This window comes from Equus quagga, chromosome 2 (assembly GCF_021613505.1).
Source record: "Equus quagga isolate Etosha38 chromosome 2, UCLA_HA_Equagga_1.0, whole genome shotgun sequence".
NCBI lineage: Eukaryota > Metazoa > Chordata > Mammalia > Perissodactyla > Equidae > Equus > Equus quagga.
Genome location: NC_060268.1, coordinates 60,878,406 through 60,899,598, shown reverse-complemented (window position 1 = coordinate 60,899,598; position 21,193 = coordinate 60,878,406). Strand labels below are relative to the sequence as shown.

The 21,193-nt window shown below is 36.7% G+C and overlaps 1 protein-coding gene across 6 annotated transcripts in view; it reads right to left on the bottom strand.

Annotated features, from left to right (window-relative positions):
- Positions 1-21,193, bottom strand: part of MAP2K5 (mitogen-activated protein kinase kinase 5) — a 244,156-nt gene that overhangs the window by 168,227 nt on the left and 54,736 nt on the right. For all 6 annotated transcript variants that reach the window (XR_006887499.1, XR_006887498.1, XM_046653610.1 and 3 more), the window contains exon 8: positions 14,790-14,854. Coding sequence is in view for 4 of the 6 variants with exons in the window: in XM_046653610.1 (XP_046509566.1) it covers positions 14,790-14,854 (65 nt within the window). In the remaining 2 variants the exon portion in view is untranslated. The remainder of the gene's footprint in view (positions 1-14,789; positions 14,855-21,193) is intronic.

Here is a 21,193-nt window from a genome sequence, read left to right as displayed (position 1 = left end):
AGCTTGTGGGGTATCCTAGATTCTCTGCTTCTCTGATCTTTGAATGCCATAGAGATTTCCAAGATGTCCATTGGAAACAGGCAGAGGAAAGGAGACAAAGTGACCTCTCAGATCTGATTCATTATGACAAAAAGTTTGATTGGGAGGAGACAAACCATTGCCTAAAATGAGATTTCTGATTAGTTGTCCATTTTAATTATCTATGCAACTCTTAATTCTCATTAGCATAGAAAGTTAAGAGTTGGCCATATTCAGATTTAATTACTAAATGTACTGCCTTATCAAGAAAATATGGTATCCATTAAAGCAAATATGAAGTAAGATCATTGGTTCTCATACTTACAGATGCTGTTTCCTTGCTCTTTATATGACATTTTATTTATTGACCAAAACAAAGTAACTCTGATTTTATATAAATTTAGAATAACAAATGGAAGTCTTTCTCCAACTTAGAAGTTTTTCCATCTCAGAGACTTTACAGCCCTGGCACAAAAGAGAACTACAGCAAAAAGAAAGAAGATGATGGAAATCAAAGGGCTAAATGCTCCACTAGGAGACACCCAGCATGAGGTGATACACTTTCAGTCTCCTATTTAAAATAAGGAACCTGAGAGTTGACTGTATTACATTATACCAAAAGATTATAAGTCTGAACAATTCTGAAGACAATACCAAACAAACAGAATACTTTTTTGCCTTATAAAAGGAAAGGGCATAAATGCATGTGAGTATATACATACATATACAAACGAAACAAAAATCTTTTATCTTGTGAGATTAATTTTTTTAAATCCTGGATGTCATCTTTTAATGCAACGACATGGTTTCAGTAACCAAATATAAAGTAGCTGTGGTTCAGTTAATGAAAATTTTGTTTCATTGCTTGATCTTTTTAGAGATTTGTTCTCTTGGTAGGTTTCTTTGGGGGTGGATTTTACCAATATGCCACATAGTACTAAAATAGCCATCCACAGAAAAAATTCAAATAGTTTCAGGGGAATCAACACTGACAGTTGTTGCCTTCCATAAGAGATAAACACATTAGCCAGGCTCTAGCTGTTAAAATAGGAAATCCAAAGTAAACAGCAGTTGTAAAAGGAAGCTTTTACGTAAACTGTACTAGTTCAAATAGCAGTCTATGCCAACCTTCCTTCTGCCTAAAAAGCCATTACAGATGCTTGGCTACTGATTGCAAAATAATCTGTAGTTAAGCAACAGGGCTCCCCAGAATGTTTAAGTGTCAAATCAAACATGTTATTAAGTTACAGATACTAACAACTCTTTCAAGATGCTGATCATACACATCAGGCTCACAAATCAAACCTAACGTACGATATGGGAAACTTGGTAGGTTTAGAAAGAGTTCCAACTAGAGAAAAGCTACTGTAACCCTACATTTTATCATTTTGTCTTCTTCTTTACTATGGTTATATACTCCTTTTTACTCCCACATCTGCCTCAAAGTCAATGTGGTCATCACGGCCTCCATATTTCTTCCCTAAGTTGATGCGCCCTAGTTCGAGACTTTAATATTCCCACATCAACTAGAGTAATGTCTTTTAATATATGACCTAAATACCTTTGAGATCAAGGAAGCTACAGTCATAGTGATCTCTTCTTCAAAGGTTCTGAAACAACGTAATGGGCAAAACAGAGAGGCAAGAGATATAAAGCCTAATGATGAGAATGAAGGAGAGAAATGGGGTAGTCAGGCAATACATGTGGGGCAAAATAAGAATACCCTGAGGAGTAACTAGCTAGGAAACTTTTCTCCTGAAATACCTTGATCACAATGTAATCTCTGTTCACAGTTTCTTGGTAGAAAACTAACAATAAATCACTTTCCAAAATCAGATCCAAAAATGGCTGTTTAGAAAACCTCCTTCTAGTAGTAATTAATATTCTATTGTGTTTTATAGTTTATAAAATACTTCATAGAGAGAGAAGCTATTTTATTTGCACAAAAATTTATGAGGTAGATTTTCTTATTATCGCCACTTTACAGATAAGGAACCCAAGCTTGGAGAGGCTAACAACTGCTTCAAGATTCTTATCTGATAAGCGCTGGAGTGAGATGTGGACTCGAGTCCTCTGAAGCCAAATACAATGCATGTCCCAATAAGCCTGTGTGAACATAAACTGGCTGCTTCTAGATGCTCTAATTCCAGTTGTCTTCAAGGTTCTCTGGATATGGTCAGTGTTGATTTTTAAAAAGCAATAGGGAAAATCGATTGAATGACTCACTTTTCAGAGTTGCATTAACTTTTTCAGGCCACTGGGGTGCAATTTACTAAATTACCTCTCCTAGAACACTAAACAGTACCCTAGTGGGTCAAAGAGTAAATGCACCTCTGAAAAGTGAGCCGTTTATTCCCTTCTTCCCCATAGTAACAGATGTAATATGTCCCCTATGACAGAAATATTAACCCATTTCCATTGAAAACTCAAGAAACTGTCCCACACTACAGAAAACAGGGACGCTTCCCTGGGAAAAAAAAAAAAAAAGCAAAAATCTCTCTCTTTTATAACCCTGCCCACAATCCTGTTGAAAAGTCAACATACATTTCTATGAAAATACTTATTTTTCATTCATTGGAGACTGATTTTAATCAAGACCTCAAAATAGAATAAAAAATATAAATTCAGAGCTGATGTTTTTCAGGGGGGAGATGCATAGGCTATCACGATGGCTAGTTTCATCCTGTACTGCAGTATTTAAAAAATAAGCTCAACCACTCATCTTGCTTATGAAATAAGATATATATCACAAACAGCTATTCTTTCAGGTATCTCACTACACTCTGGTTATCCCTTTGTCTGAAAAAAAAATTCCTTGGCTAGAAGGTAAGTATATTATTATGTCTAATCTCTATAAAGGCAAAAGCCTCTGAAGACATGTTTGAGTTGCCTTAGGAATAGCTATTGAGTGGTTTAACACTTGCAAGATACTTAACAATGCCAAACTAAGTTTTCAGCACTGTTAGTCCCTTACTCTGCTGGAAGACAGCTATGCAATGAAAATAAGACAACTTTAATTTAAGAATCATCCAGCCTCTAATTAAACTGCCATAGGCAGCTGGTTGGATAAGTTTTAATCAGTTTCAATCACCTATTGATTGGTATACTGAAGCCTAAAAAATTAAAAGTAAAAGATGATTGGGGAATTGTCCCATCTCAGAACAACAGTAGACGCCTCTGTAAATAACTCCTCTTTTAACCATCAGCTAAATGAACACTTCAATACTGCAGTACAAAGTCTTTGCAAAATTACTTTAACTAACAAGCAGAAATTTATCAGCTTCAGCCAAAATCAATGCTGAAATCAATTTGAACACTGGTTGTGTCTAAAGGGGCTCATTGGCAATTTAGGGAAATTACACCATGTAAATGCCTGTGCTTTAATTGAACAGTTTCATCAACTAGGCTGTGATTGCTGTCCATTCATTTATTTACTTTCACTGCAGCTACCATTCTGCGAAGGAATGGCTTTTGTCAGATGAGAGAGAGGCACTTTATCTTCATTTTGTGCACTTTTGTGCATAACAGACTTCATGAAACAGGTGTATCATGACTAGGGTCAAAACAAACCAAGAGGGACTATTTCGTTAACAGAAAACTGAACAACAGTTAAACTACCAAGATACCTCCCGCCATCCGGGGACAGTCGTCTTTAAACCCCAAAGCAAGAAGGCATTTGAGTGACTTTCCTGCACACGGCACTGTGCCTCTAAGTTGAGGGGCTACGTTTTGGACAACAGAAGGAAAGTGTCTGGATTCTAAACACAATTCCACCACGTCGTTTTTGAGCTGTCTTTAGTGACTTCCAAAAATATATAAACTGTATTTGAACATTCTCTTCAAAAATTATGCAACATTCTGTTTTTAGAGTCATCTGAGATTAGGCAAGAGAAGGTGCTATTCTCCAATCCGGATATTCACGAGATGGAATTAATGACGTCACATATATTTTTAAAGTAAGATTAACGGGAGGAGAGAGAAAGAGGGGTTTGTGTGGAAGGCGGATAACTAACTTCCTTATAAAGATCAGCAGCCAAAAACACCAACAAGATTTCAAAGATGATTTAAACACACACAAATACACTCACAAAATCACGGGTAATGAAAAAACCCAAAGATATCATTTCTGAAGAATCAAATGCTGAAGTGACTGAAGTTTGGAGATCAGCATTAATGTTTTTGACACTGGATTAATGAGTTACTTCAAAGATTACAAGCTTCAGAGAAGGAAGGAAGAAGGAAGACAGCTGTTTGTTCATATGGGTCACCTGTAGGATATGTGTGCCTGATGCAAAAAAATAAAAATAAAAAGTACAACTGTAGTATATTTGCTAGAAAATGCCAGCAGAAATTCTTAGGCTTGCACATAATCTGCTTGCCTTAGCTCCTTATAGAACCAAAATGTAATTATTTACTAGGACAGGCACTGGGAAGGGACTAAGAAATAAGAAAGCATGAGTTTCAGTGGTCCTACTCATGTCTTGTTTTGAATCCTCAAGGAAATTCCTTAATTTCTCTGTTTCAGTTTCCTCATAGGTCAAATGAGGATGGTGACATCTACTCTACCCAGCTCCTTCCACTGCTGCTGGGGGATAACCCCGGGCATGTGACTGTGGCCCAGTTTGGAACGGAAATGCAGCCACTGTGATTCTGAGCACCTCTTACGTTTGGGTACGCGTAGGCATGGCCTTGGAACACTTTACTTGGGCTTCCTGGGAAGCAGGGAAACTTGCCATCTGCCCTTTCAGTCAGCTATCCCAGTGGTTATATTCTGCAACACTAAGAATCACCTTCAAAAAAGTTAAAAGGAACAAGAAATAAATAACGTACAGAAACTTAACTTAGTACGTGTGTTTGCGGTAAAAGTTCATTCTGTAATTTTATCCCATGTATTGTTTTCTCTATCACTATAAAGTTTTGTTGGCTATGCATTTTGTTGTTGAGACAATGTAAAAATAGATTTTATTCATAGTTTTTAGATAACTTTTCTGAAAACTTAATTATGGTTTAATCAGAGCTTTATGTTTATTGACTATATTGTTAGACTTTGCTGCTACAGTTAGCAGTTGTATCAGAATCAGTATGTTTGAGAACCTTACACAATACATATTTTCCAAATATACTAAGCTTGTTAAAATGCTATATTGATTGTGCCCTAAAGCAAGTTCTAATTTTATCTGAACATTTTCATTTCATTATTTGGACTGACAAAACAAAAACCATGAATTCTGCTTTTAGCAATAATTCTGTACATTCTTTTCTTCTTTTGTAATACTAACAAGGAAAAGTACGTAAATTTTAGAGTCAAGTGGATAACATGATACAATCTCACATTTAAAAATCAAATTAATATTTAAAAAAATTTTATGATTAATATCCACAGCCTAAGTCTCTATTGCCATTCCCCCTCTAATTTAGTAATCTGTTCTTCCGATTCAGCATCAGTGCACAAATCAGAACCTAAACATATTTCACTCCAGTAAGGCAGCAATTTAACAGAAACATGGTCTCTTATATCAAAGTACCAAACAACAGAGTACTGAAAAAAACTGTGGCAGAAAGTTATACACAGTAAATGCCTTTTGGACTTTCCAGTGAATTATTTCCCAAAAAAGCAATTTAAGTAAATACCCTAGATGCTATGGTATACAAATATTTGCTTGTGCTATATGCCAACCAAGAGACTACAATTTTCTAGCACATCAGATACTGTAAAATAGCTAAAAAAAAAAAAAAATTAATGTGTCTTATAAATCAAGAAATGCACCAACTCCACTAGTATAACCATGCAATTAATCTAGGGATTCAATTATTAAATTCTAAGTTTTTGATACGTAAAAAGACCCAAAGGATAGACCAAATAACAAGTTACGTTGCAATAATTCTGTCAGCCAAGGAATGGTTGTTCTAACATCTACTAAAAAACCTCTAAAATTAACTAGAGATGGCACATCACTTTCAAGATTATATATTAATTTACATCTCACATTAAAAAACAATTCAGGTGAAAATTAGGAAACATAAGAGAGAGTATGGCAAACAGAAAAACCCTGGCTTGAGAGGCAGTCCCAAGTGCTGATCTAGGTATCAGAAGACCTGAGTTCTAGTCTTTTGCCCCCCAGCTTTACTAAGGCACAAACGACAAATAAAAACTGTATACATTTAAGGTGTACCGGTCGATGTTTGACACTGAGTTCTAGTCTTGATTTGATCTTGGGCATACCACCTAACCCTTCCAAGCTTTACCTTTCTCACTGTAAAAAGGGGGTAACCATACTGACTATGCCTTCTTAGCAAGGACTTAGCAAGGTCTAAAAGATCCAGATGAGGCCCCTGCCCCTCTCTCTGCTCTCCCGAGCTCATTAACTACTCCAGCCACACTGGCCTAGCCACAACACGTTCACATCCATCTTAGGGTTTTGCCAAGAGTGGTTCTTCTGCCTTGAAGGTTCTTCTCCTACATTTTCCCATGGCTGGCTCCTTCCTGTCCCCTCAGGTCTCAGCTCAGAAAGCAGCTCCTCAGATAAGCCTTGCTGAGCACCTATTTTACAATCTTTACAGCACTTGCAAGGTCTACATCATTGTACTTCAGTATTCATTTCCTCGACTACTGTCTGTCTGCTCCACTGGTGTGAGTCCAGGAACACAGAGAACTCATCTGTCTTGTGCACTACTGGATCGCACATGCTTAGAACAGTCCTTGGCACAGAGTGACAGTTGGTATTTGTTCAATGAATAAATGAATGTATGATAACACAAAATTTAAAAGAATAAAACCAAGCAACACCTGCTATAAGATTTTTATGGTGGCTGAATGCTGAATTTAGTTCTGGAGCTTTAGACTGGAGAGTAACCTCTGTGGTCATCTCATGTCCAGGTCTAAGTGGGAGTTCCTTCCTCAGCGGTTCTGAACAACAGCCATGTCGTTCTGCCTAAGGAAGGACAGTTCACATCTCCTAGAGAGGCACACAAACGGACACCACTTTGTGTCCATCCTTAGGTGGAAAAGAATCTGCCTCTGCAGGTTAATTCTTGAAACAATAAAGGTAAAGCGCAGGGCTGGGCCCTGTGAGGATGCCCAGCCAGACTACCCGGACACGACCCTCCTCCAGGGAGGACAGTCCACTTGGAAGAACAGCAGGAAGAACACATCTCCCACTCTAACAAAGACAGGCTGTCACAGAGACATTCACGACAAGCAATTTGAGGCTAGCCTTTAGAACACAAAGCAAACCTGTTCCTCTGTCTACAGGAATGCCTCTCAGACTTTTTCTAAGACAGCTATCTCAGAGCCCCTTAATTTTCTCTTCTTCAGATAAAAGTCAACTCCTTGACCACTTCTCACCTCAAATACCATTCCTCCCTGAGGCCTTTCCTGGTTCTTGCTGAGGAAAGAGCTAAAAGTCATCTCTCCTTCTTCTGTCCCCGAGACCTGTGTACCACACAGACAGACACTTGCCATAGATGGTGAGATCCCGTACTTACCTGTGGACAGAGCTTCTCCATCCCTCTGGACACAGGTCTGATGAGAGCTGGGCTGTCCCCAACAGTCACACAGTGCCCTCCACAAAGCACACGCTCAGAACATGACTGTTCCACAAATGAATGAAGGATTGGACAGGCACAATTCCCAGACCCCTTATTATTCTCTCCATGTTCCTCTGTGTGGTCTCTAAACTATCCGCACTTCTCTGTACACTCAGTATCCAGAACTAGACACACGAATCCAAAAGTGGCATACTGCAAGATGAAGTCAAACCGGGATATTATACCCTCCTAAGAAAGCCAGAGAATAGATTTCTAATGGAAACTAGATCTCTTCCACTCTATAAAAACAGAAGTGTGTTAATGTTTATCTGTTCATAACCACTTCTGCTGGGGACTCTAAATTTCTTTATAAAGAAAGCATTTTTATTAAAATATCACAAAGAAGTCTTGCCACTTCATAGCTATTTTTCCCTGAAAGGAGATGGTGTTGAAATAGTTAGATTCAGCAAATTCTTACTTGAAATATTACCATAATGTATTGATTTTTACCAGACTCAATTGACTGAAAAGTTGTTTGTATAGCAATATTGGCCAAACCAATATACTAGAACAATTTTGTTACCCATAGTAATCAAGTGCATTTCTGAAGTATAATTATACTGTCATAAAAATAAAGCCAAGATACCCTTTTCCAAGCAATAAAACAATAGGGGCTATAAAATAGGAAGAAGAAAAGGCTAAATAAATGAGATTTTTTTAAATGAAATTTAGTGTCTTTCAAAAACACCACTGCCTCCTCTTCCTTCCCTTAAGCCAAGGTTAGCAGAAAATGATCAATACTTCAATCTCAATAAACTATTTCAATAATAGTTAATTCGGCTGGAAACAGAGTCTGAAAATCTGTGCTCAGCAACCTGTGACATCCTGTCATGTTGGCTGGATGCCAATAATCCATCATTGCCATAATGGATATGAGCATGTGTGAAGTTATAGGAACGTGGAGGGAGGAAGCAAAGGTGGGAAAGGTGTAGAGAACCACGAGCTCAGGTTCATTCTTTAGATTCTAATCAATACAATACACATTATTGTATGAAACAAACCTACAGTGGTGAATGCTGAGAGGTGCAGAGAGGAAAACATACATAATTAATTTTATTTGACAAATGCTTATTGATTTTCTGAAAATATTAATATCCTTGCTTGTCACATGATACTATAATGCAATCCGGCCATATACAAGTATTTAATTTTACATTAAGATGATGTCTTGTTTGCTGGTTTAAAATATGATCTTGGCTGCAAGGAAAAGGCTCTTCATTTGATTGGAAATTTAAAGTTAAAATAAATCAAACAATCACCCTAGCTCTTGGGTCAATATCAAACCCATTTAAAAACTACTCTTAATTTACAAGATGCACTTCATGGGAAAAACATAAAGTAGTGGGATCACTGAGGCAGTCAGGAGAGCTGGGGTCAGACCTACTGCTGTTTTCGTTTCGTACCTTTGGATTGGCTGGTGAAAGAGGATGAGAGAGTTTTCTGGGTACTATGTGATTCCCAATATTTTCATCAAGGACTCTTTTTATTACGTTTTCCCCTCAGGGATCCCATGTTTTGAAATATTTTGTTTACTACACAGCACTTAGATAATTCATGTATTTTCTCATTTTATATAACTGACCACCAGAGCTTCTAATTTTCATGAAATAAATTATGTAACTATAACGAGTTGACATAACTCCAGCTCCAAAACACAAATGTAATGTTTTAGTCGGCCCATACAGTTGGCCATATCAGAAGGGCAGAATACAACTTAATAGTTCACGTGATCTCAGTTCCATCTCCAAGGACTATGATCACGCTACTGCCCAACAAATATCCCATAAAACAGGTAAGACAACAGAAAGGAGAAGAGACCAACACCTCTTCTAATTGCCTCTAGCTGTGGCCAAATTAATTCTTAAATAATGCCATATACCAAATCTTCAAAACACCATGTAGGCAGCATATATGCTACCCATCATGCCGCTGAGAAAATCCTACCCCAAATCCAGATTAGACCCTTAACTGTATTGTAGGAAGCAGCCGGAAGTAGAAAATTCACTACTGTTTTCAAACACCTAGAGACTAGAATACATGGCCCAAAAGCTGACAACTTGAGTCTTAGACTGAATAATCTGCATTAAGGAAAAAAATAATATAAAAGATGATCCTTAAGTGCTTGTTGGCTAACTAACTTAGCACAACTTATGTCCTAAGAGTTAAATATTACTCCATTTCTGGACTCAAAGCTTAAGTGACTCCATTAAACAATGAATTGAGGGAGCAAAAACCTGAGTGACTGGCCTTCATTACCACAGAATGTTTCCAAAGTAACTGGGCATGTTTAATTATGTTCATTTAATGTGACATACCATCCAAGAAGAGGACAGTACCTAGTAGGTTGGGTTAATGGACATTATAAGTACTCAAAGTTTTAACATTTGAAAGAAAATTAATCATTCAAATATATGCCCTTAGTTTACAAATCTCTGTTTTTCTAGGTGAATGTTCTAAAGCAATTTATGCAGCCTCTAAACTACACAGGCTCTAAAACTGCCTACTTATGGGGAAGGTCCAATTAAAGGGCCCAACTAACCCTACTAAAACCTGCTTGAAAAAAACCTCCACTTGCCTCATTCTCTATGTTTAGAACTGTGCTGAGTACACTAGAAAATACAAGGAAACACAAAGGACTCTGCTTGACCTTGAGAAACAACACTGCCTGGGGGAAAAACAGTGAAAAGAAGAGACGCTGGGTGGAGTTCTGGCTTTGCCACTGAATGTGGCCACATGAATGTGAGCCCTAGCTTTTTCCAGTGGTAAAATGGGCTGAACAGTATACCAGCTGTCCTATAGCAATTTGAAAATAAATTACGATAAAAGAGAAAATACTTTGAAACTCAAAAAAAAAAATCTTAATATGTAAGACACAATAATAAATCATATTCACAGGACAACTAGAGAACAGAAGGGAACCTAGAAGTATACTGTGTATCATAATATAACGCAGAATTTCTCAAAGTTAATTCACACAACTCTAATTCTGTGAGATGTTTATAAATGTTCCTCAAAAAAAAAAGAATCCATGGCCAAGTAGCATAGGAAGCACAGGGCTTAATGATTTTTCTATTATTAGTACTACCATTTCCATTAGGTAACTTTCAGTAACAGTCAGTCACAGTGCTAAGGATTTTTCTATGGAACATGTCATTTAACCTTGCAACAACTTTATAGATATTATTATTATCCCTGTTTTACAAAAGGCGAAACTGAGGCAGAAGACATTATATAACTTTCCAAAGATCATACAGCTAGTGAGTGGCAGATGGAGGATTCAAACTCTGAGCCCCAAACTTAACCACAATGAATGCTGTTCTTTACTTTCACAAAGTTTTTGAAATTAACTGTGAATCTCTCAGAGGGGAATAGAACATGTGTCTTTCCTGAATTTATTTTTTTAGAGCAACTTGTAGCACTTTGGGAAATGGAACAATAATGAAAGTGCATTCATTCCCTTTTCCTAAATTGTTATTCTTCCTAGACTTGGGCTATACTTTAGTCTAAGGTATTTCCTTTGTGATCCCTTTCACCCAAATTTGTAATCCAAGAAATACCAACTTAAAATTACCTGTCTAGATCACTATCACAATACAGGGAATAGCTCAACGGGGGATTACACACAGAGCCTACATTTGGTTTAAATGTCTGGGCCCAGAATTTCATATTGTATAACCAGGCAGAACATCTAAACTTAAAGGATGACAATGGGATCAACCATTAAATAATATATACTGCAGTTACACGTGATATCATATCCCTTGAAATTCACAACATCCCATCAAGTAGAGCAGATAAGACTGAAATATTAAACTTTTGTTTTGCATTTATTAGCTTTATTATACTTTATAAGAAAAAAATTAAATAGGCCCATTAGGCAGTTTTGTTACCAATGAGTGGATTTTCCAATATTTTCTTCATCTAGTTTATGTAGCATAGCCTGTAATGTAATCATTTTGTTTGAAAAATCACAATTTTTATAGTCAACACCATTAAGGTAAACTTAGTGTAGGAGAAAGTCACTCATAACACATCAAACACTTAGTTTTATAGAGACTTCAGTAAAGTGGATTTTCATTTCTTGACGATCATACCATTTTTTTGTGAGGAACTAAAAGCCACAGATATAAGAACAACACAAACTGAAGCCCAGGCAGAAATGAAGGCAATGACAAGCGGTTAAGCAATTCGGTATCTTCATGTTCTGTGCCCTTAAGAATCACCTAGGCAATAAGACAAATGAAATTTCTTCTTTTTAAAAGAAATCTACTATATAAAATAAACTACTAAAATGATCATGATACTGCCACTCACCCTCCATAACAACCACTGGCAAAAACATAATCAATCTTACAAAACACACATTCAGCATTGGCAATGGTGACTAAACAAACTCTCGGAATAAGTTGCTAATGTCACCACAGCATTCTAGCAAATTAAAGAACTTGTGCTAAGGATGTGCGGGAGGATGTTCCCTTGGATATTCCAGTCGTAGAAGTCCAAGCCATGCTTCTTAGCTAAAAACATTAACTTGGCAAATGGGGAGTTTAATGGGTACAGAGTTTCAGATGTGCAAGATGAAAAGAGATCTGCAAATGGAGGGTGTCAATAGCTGCACCACGACGTGAACGTACTTTATGCCACTGAATTCCAGACTAAAAATTGGCTGAGATGGTAAATTTTATGTTATGTATATTTTACCACGATTAATGATAATAACCCCGTGGCCGAGTGGTTAAGTTTGCGCACTCCACTGCAGGCAGCCCAGTGTTTCATTGGTTCGAATCCTGGGCGCGGACATGGCACTGCTCATCAAACCACGCTGAAGCAGTATCCCACATACCACAACTAGAAGGACCCACAATGAAGAATATACAACTATGTACCGGGGGGCTTTGGGGAGAAAAAGGAAAAAATAAAATCTTAAAAAAAAATAATAATAATAACTAAAAAAGCAACACTAACATAATTTTATGCTGTAATTTTTCCTTACTGGAGGGGCATGTTACTTCCACTCCTCTGTATTCTCCCTCCTTTTTTTAAAATAAACATTTTTTAAGGTAAAAGATTAGAATTTTAACATCTAGGATATTATTTCTAATAAAAATTATCTGCTGGGGTTTGGTGGTCTTACGTTTTCTTTCTTCTAGAATAAACCAAGACAGTAAATTCACAACAGGCCTTCAATCAAAAAATACAAATATGCTTGAAAGTTAAACATTTGGTGAAATGGCACAAATAAGAAGTAGGTTAGGAGTCTGAAGAAATATGTTTGCATCCCATTTGAAGCCAATAAAAGGAATCCAAAGAGCTGCTAGAAATCTTTCCTATTTTATTATATCTGGCTATCTGCATAAAAGCATTAAGAGAGGGGGCTGGCCTGATGGAATAGTGGTTAAGTTTGCACACTCCATTTTGGCAGCCCAGACCCCATGGGGACCCACACACTGCCCATGAAGCTATGTTGTAGAAGTGTCCCACATACAAAATAGAGGAAGATTGACATGGATGTTGGCTCAGGGACAATCTTCCTCAACCAAAAAAAAGAAGATCGGCAACAGATGTTAGCTCAGGGCAAATCTTCCTCACCAAAAAAAAAAAAAAAAGCATTAAGAGGAAGAAAGGTTGAGGCTTTGAAAACTGCTCCCTCCAGGGAACTCAAGAGAAGCAAATCAGAGTATACATGCTCCTTTTTCTTTCCTTTGTAAGGGTATCTGAACCCAAGAACCTTAAGAACAGGGTAAAAATTCAAGTTAGGTACGAGTAAGGAGGAGAAGACTAGGATGAAGAGATGCTATTTATGCACTCCTGGGGGCTGCATGGGAAGGAATGTTGGTAGGACCTAGGGAATGACAACAGCAGCCTCAAAGTCATTAGACACATTAGACATCAAACATTTTAAGGGTAAGACCCAAGGACTGTGCAAGAAATACGTTATTATTTAATTCTCTGAATTAGCGCAGTGGAAGCACTCAACTTTCAGACGAGCTATTCACAATAATCAGTCATCTGTAGAAAGAAATAATCCAAATATGTAAACACAAGTTCTTAAAGGACCACATTCAGGAGAAAGGACTCACACCCTGGTTCTGCCCTGGGTAGGGCACTGATCAGATGAGCCTGAAGGAGCTTCCAACCCTGAGAAATCTAATTCTATGCCAAGGCTGCATCTATGTGTGGAGGATGCTCTGCGATTTTAGGATATGACCCTTCACGGTCATAGGGCAATAGGGCAATTTTTACCTGTATTCATGTGGTTAGTAAGAACTTAAAATCCTAAGAACATTAGTAACTAATTAGAAAATAAATTATTTTACAACTTTGAAAATACATATTGATATCAATGTTAAAATATCTAAGGTAAAAACACAATCATAATGTGATGCAGGGTTAGCGTATATATGGAAAACAGCTCTCTGAGGAAAAGCTTTATTATTCCCTCAGGGCTTTCTTACAGAGTATAGATTTTTTAATTCCTAGTAGAATATTTTTCATACACCACTGCAGACTATTAAGTACTAGATATTACATTATGTAGTTTAAACTTTGCATGACTCCATGAGAAAGACTTCCCTGTCGAGAGAACTATTTTTTACGGTTAGCATTTTTTAATATGAAAATGAACACTCCTTTAGGGTAAGATCACTGCAACTGGAATTTGGGAGAATCTTATAACTTAACATATTCATCAATGTGTAGACATTCTCTCAGGGGAGTCGGGTGAAGAGAGAAGGAAATACAACAGGATGAAGGCTTTTTAATAACTTAGAGTGTTGACACAGGGCAAAGCAATGGTATTTATCAGGTTTGTCTTTCAGTGGGCATAGCTGTAAACAGGCAGGGGACTAGCATAGGGTGCTGGCAAGTTAAAAAAATAATAATGGTGTTAAAGGGCAAAGGAAAAAAATGCATTAAACTTCAGGCCAGTTAAAGGTACACTTGCTAATGGTGGACTATTAACTGCTCACCCAGGAGAGATGCAGACTCAAAAATATTAAAAAGGCAATATAAATGCACTTTTCCAAGCAATTCCTGAGAAAATAGATGCCTTGCAGAATTTTGGAATCAAAAGTGGAAATAAAATCTAAGTGTTTGTGGTCATTTAAAAATCTCTGCCAAAAAGAAGTTCGATACCCACATTTGGCAAAAGTGGATAGAAAGTTTAAACAAAATTGACTACTCACTTGTAGACTGTGCCTCCGTTGCCATGACCAAGAGTGTCTCGATACCGTATGTCTTGTTCATTCATCTCCACAAGAAAGAAAGAAAAACAAAAAGGGTGTCATGCTGTGGATGGAAATGTCAAGGAAAAGCAACTCTGGGCCATAAACAACAAGCAGGCTGGGTCATTTCAAGTTCAGCTGCAAGAACGAGAAGATCAATACAACATTTGCTGTCCAATTTATAAAAGACGATACCAAGGGACAAAGTGATGGAAAGTTTAATGACAATTTGTTTGCCTGGGTCATTTCATTAAAGTTTGATAAAAGGTGTCAAAATGGAATGATATAACATAGCTCAAAAGGGTCAGGTCATAGATACCGATAAGAACACAGTCTCTAGTACTACACATAACCAAAGCCAAACAGCACTGCACATAACCAAAGCCAAATTTGGAGAGACAAGACACACAGACACATACCCAGTAATCTAACCATGATCTGTAAATAAATCAGCCCCCGAAAACTCCTCAGGTGACCCTACAATTAACATTAAACAAACTAACTGAATGATGTTAATGATCTTCCTAGAGTGGATATAGCTTTTCTTTGGAAATGATAAATTAGTATACATCAATAACTGGGTAGAAATTATATTATGCTGATGGAAAAGTGCCAAATCAATGTACCTTAAAATGCACATATAGTCAAATATCATAATACATAAAGGGAAAACATAACCATGTGATTCTTATAAAGTCATTTTCATAATTTAATATATAAAACAGCATACACGTTTTCCCAGGTTCTATAAAACTGTTATACCACAAATACTAGTCTCATTTGTATTGTGAATAGTTGTGAATTATTTTAGCACCCACAAAATAATGTTTTAAGAGTTTTAAGAACTCCCTAAATAATTATTTATCAAATGACTTGAAGACTACTCAGATTATATTTGATGCATTCACTAATTTTCTACATACTGGTCCAGTTGCTTAAAAATTAACTGCCAACTTTATTCACTAAGTGGATTCAATAAAGGCGTTATTTTCCATACAGCTAAAGCTTAGGAAAAGCCATACTAAGCCCTGAAAAAAACAATCAATTTCCAGGGAATTGCACTGCCTTGCATGGGCAGAAAATGGATGGAGTTTTTAATTCAATATCACCTGGAAAAAAAATAGTCTGCTTTCAGACCATTATAATACAGCTTTAAATATTTTGCTCTACTCCAAACTTCCACCGATTGAATAAAGCAAGCCTTCATCTATCAAGGGAAATATTTTTCTTCTATACATTTCTGAGGTTGAAGCTTCAGAGAGCTGTGATAATTAGGAGTATAGTACAGGTAACAGAAACAGCTTCCTTTCCAAGCCGTTTTGCCAATCCCTAAAAGAATATTGACAGATTAATGTGTAAAGGCCAATCCAGCACCCAATTTAATTATAGTACAACCTGACTGATGCAATTTACAATCAGCTAATTACTATATTTAGGGTCAGTAGAGAAATGACAGACAAGTCAAAAATTGGCAACTATTTTCCTATTTGAGCAAAATTCTGTTCTTTGCTACGTTTATATTACTAATATAGAAAAAACCATCAAACACATTTTCATTTGTATAAAAGGTGTGGCATGAATAAAAGAAAAAAACCGCATTATTCTGGACAAATGATAAACTTTAAAACAGCATGAAGAAAAGTGGCACATAAAGTAACTTGAAATGCTAAACTAGCAGAGTTGCTATTGGGTTTACTTTGATCTATGGGTATGAAGGAAACAAACACAAATAGTGCTATCTATTTGTGGGTACAAACAGGCTAATTCCTCTAAAACATTTCTCTAGCTAATCTAAACATGACTCTAACAACCTAATTCATGCCATTAACTTGCCTAACAAGCTGCACCCTCATCATGGCTTGAAGCAAATTTCTAGGAGAGAGAAATTTCACTCACTCGAGTCCACAAATTCTGAATTAGTGGCCCTGGGAATTACAGGTAAGCAGGATGTAGGGAGGGGGCATATAGGACCCAGGCTCTGATGGGGCCACCATCTGCAGTCACATCCCCTCCACCTGCACTACTCGATCACGGCCTTCCAGGTAAAAAGATCAGTAGTTTCCTCTTAGAAAAATACACACATCAAGACACTGATATCATACATTGCAATAATACCCTGAGATAGACCTAGCACCTTGGAGGGGGCCTGATCTTGTGGTATTCTATTGGAGGAAGAAAAGGCAAAGGGGTAGGTACGGCATGTCTCTGAGCAGCTTTAACCTTTATAATCCCAACATTGTAATCTTTTTACCTCTAATACCCACTGGGTTGAAAAGAGAAGTGGAGCAGCCACCCACCCAGCATTCCCAGCACTTCACCCTAACCAGGAGTGGCATGTATCCCAAACAGTCAGGGGACAGGCTGAGAGACCCAGGGGGGCTGGGAGATGTTGTATGGTGTGTGAGTGTGTGTGTGCGTGTGTGTCTGTGTGCACTAAGCACTGCGTAAGTAAACTCGAGGATGGAAATTTGGAATCCCTCAGATAATGAGAAAGATTTTAAGTGTCTTATAAAGATAAAAATGGTTCTGAAGAACAAGTTCACTTAAAAAGACAGTATCGATAAAAAAAGCGGATAAAATGTTTCTGTGTTTTAAAGTTTTATAGACCTTTGCCTGGCCTATAAACTGACTGATAGATTTTTATATTAAAAAATATCAGATTCTTGTTCTTTTTTGCTTATTTGAATTTTCTAATTTTTATATGGTATACGAACATTATTCATGTAAAAAGAGTCTTAACAAGGAAAACTATTAGAGCCAACTTCATGAATTTGTAATCAATTTAGTTGTTTTATCAATATTTTGATAATTTCATTATCTCTGATCAAAATGGGTTACTTTAATTGATCTTAACTATGTAAAAATCATTAAAGAGATCAACAAACGGCTAATAACATTTTTGCCTTTTTAGTTTAGATAAGCATATTAGTTAAACTTTTCAAAAGGAAGTACAGGAACAGTGCTCATTATGACACAAGAGGGCAATTTATAAGCCCACAGAGTACAACATTTAAATGTTATAGTTGGGATCAGGTATCATAAAAATCACAGAATTTTACAGCATTTTAAGCATTTAGCCCAATTCACTTAGGTGATATAGGTAGTCCATAACAATAGTCAAGGCCAGAATGCAGTCTCTCAGTATACCGCGCTTGCTGCTGTATCTTAGCAGTCGATCTCGTGTACGTGTGGAGAGACATCCTCCCGTCCAGAGGCACTGGTCCACAGGAAGGAAAACAATCAACTGAAGGGACTCACAAGTTAAGAGCAATTTCATTAGCTACAATATTTGTTTTTAAGATGAGAAATGTTTTTAAAATCACATAGCTCTTTATATAGAAAAGAGGTGAAATAAAGTTTTTATTCAATAAGGATACCAAAATAATTTTTAAATATAACTCAGTTTCCTAAAAGCAAACAAAAGCCAGAATAATAGACATGAGGCAAGAGGAAGAAAAAGCCCCCAGAATTACAATTACGTGTCAATTGCCAAGACAGAAAATGACCTGGGAGAAATGACTGGCACTGGGCTCTGCTCCAGCTGAAAAAAAGGGGCTGTGAAAGAAATGTAGACATGACGACCCACGGGACGGAAAGGCGTCTGTGTGGGCAGAGGCGGGTGTCATGTGGTTCAGACTTACGCACACAGTCTCATTTAAGTTTTAGTCTTCATGTGGGATCTGAGATAAACCTTAAGAATCTAAGAGTTTTATATACTGGTGATAATATAGTTGTTAAAGCTAATTTTACAGTAGAATATCTATTTTTTCTTCTTCCTTTTATTCCCTAAACACAAAAAGTTCTTCCAAAGGCATGTGAAGTTCTCAAAATAACAACCAAATGTGCAGCAGAATCAGAATTAGTTATAGATCTGTTACTTCTTAGTACATTTATACTTGATTTATCAGGAATAGGAAACACTGTCACCCTCTCCTACAAAATCTAAAAAATAGAAAGAGGAAAAACAACATTAGAGATGCAAAGGCCAAATCGTACATCCTTGGAGCCAATGTGCACTTTTTAAATTCTTTAAATTGTCCCATTCGGCCATTTATAATTAGTTTCAAATCAAGGGTCAATGTGTAACAGATGATACCACACTAAAACTGAAGTGGAAAAAATACATACAGAAAACACATCAGTAGTACTGACTTGTAGCTCTCAATAAAACATGCCAAAAATACCTTATAATTTGTTTTAAGCTGAAAGAAAAAATCCTCCATCCTAAAGCAATAACAGAAAAATAGCATCCCCATTCCAACCACTAAATGTTAAACTTTTTTAAAAGTGCTTGTTTTAATACAATATTATGAAATTAATGGGAAAAATGAAATGGAATTCAATTACAGATCAGCAAAGAAAGTATTCTTTGTTTATTGTCTGCCTGTGTTAAGAAGAATCAGTACCTATCGCTTATAAATCATTACAATGAAAATGCTCAAATAATCCTTATTTTATATGTAAAGGTCTGACAGAAAGTAGTCCTATCCCTAGACCTTTGCTTCACAAATTGAAGCAATAATGGTTTCAGAAAGCAGTCACACTCTATGAGCAGACAATTGGAGAGATTTAGTAAATCCCACTTTATAGAGCAGAGACTAATCGGAAAACACAAGCCAGTCAAATGTTTCTTATGAACTGTTGACACTATATCAATGCTGAATCAATTGGTGGCATTTACTCTGAGTGACAGAAAAGAAATAAATATTTATATCACATAACCTATATCAATGAACCCAGGCAGAAAGCTATTTCTAACCTGTCAATATTTGATTATCTTGAAGAATCATGTCCCTTTCTTTTAATGATTAATATGAATTCCTTATTAAATCTAAGTGGAGGCTAGTGGAAAGGCAAATCATTATTAATGCTTGAGAGCATAAACCACTAAAATAAAAAACTATGCTCAAGTGTTAAAGTATCGTTAAATGTGACTTACATCTTCCATATCAAGTGGTGTCAGTGTTCAGCCCAGAAATTTATTGACGCCCACAACTGTGCACATTACCTCACTGCAATGCAATCTCGCTCACTCTTTAGTTACCCTATAGCATCAAGGAATTGAGGAATTAGTAGAGGAAGGAGGCATTTTGAAGACTTCCAAAGGTGGGGGGTTTTTGTTTTGTTTGTTTTTGTGAATTTAAAGTAAATATAATAGAGGCTAATCCTTAAAAGAAATAAAATGCCAAACTGTTTAATGTGGGGTTACCACATTCCCAAGGGAAAACAATAAACAGTCTTTAAGTGTCAAAAATCATTGACATGACAATCTTCTAGCACAGAGAACCTCATAACTGAGACCACTGAGATATTTACAGTACTAGGTTTGTTATCAAAACATTAGGAACATTTCAGAATGTTTGTTTTTTGCAGTGGAAATAAACTGTTTCTCATCTTTGAAAGAAGAATCTATGACAGGCTATTTTCCATTGCCTAGGTTGAACAAATGTAGTTAAAGCTTCTGAATTTATGTCAATTTTGAAATATATTTTCCAGCTGAAGAACACAAGTGACTCATACATAAATTACAATTAGCAACTAGAATGCAAGCATGTTGAAGATACATAAATATCCTTGGCTCAATATTTCTGCTTTTAGTCAGGCTTTGTTTCATACTGGTTCTGAACACATCCAGGGCACTAGGGGGACATAAATGTGGACTTCAATCTAAACAAATCTTTGGCTGCTTAAAGTTAAAAGTATTAAGTAAATACTACCTAAAATTTTGAGACCATCAAAATTTTACAGACGACACCAGATTCTCTTTAGCTGTACATAGAATATTTAAGGACTAGAATTCATATACTCTGGATGGACGATCAGATGTCAGAACCAGATCGCCTTGCTTTTTCTAACTGTATTCAAGGGATTGTGCGCTAAATAAGCAAGGCTTCCAGAAGCACTACTATACAGTCACCATTTTAAGGTGCACACATCTATTAGGCCACAAAGTTACAGGTGATATTAAAGGACAAGTGTGAGGACCCAGCTTTGTCTTCTTGACATGCTCCACTACAAGCACTTGATTCATGAAATGCCAATGAGGCTTGGAGAGGTCAGCGTGTGAAGGCACTGAATAAGCATCTGAGATAATTAAGATTTCAGCCTTCGAAACATGGAGGGGAAGTGAACAGCAGTTAAGAAAATCAATAAGAGTCTTTTATTTGCAGTGACACAGATGTCTCAGTCAATAGAGCCTAATAGGCAGGCTTGATCGCAATGGACAGGCGCCTGCCTCCAAGGCTATCAAAGGGCTTCCTCTATAACAAACATTAAAACACATTTATGTTGCTATTGAAGAATCGAGGACCCTGTAGGTAGCTTAATTTACCAGTGTATGTTTAAAAGCACTATACTATTTCAGA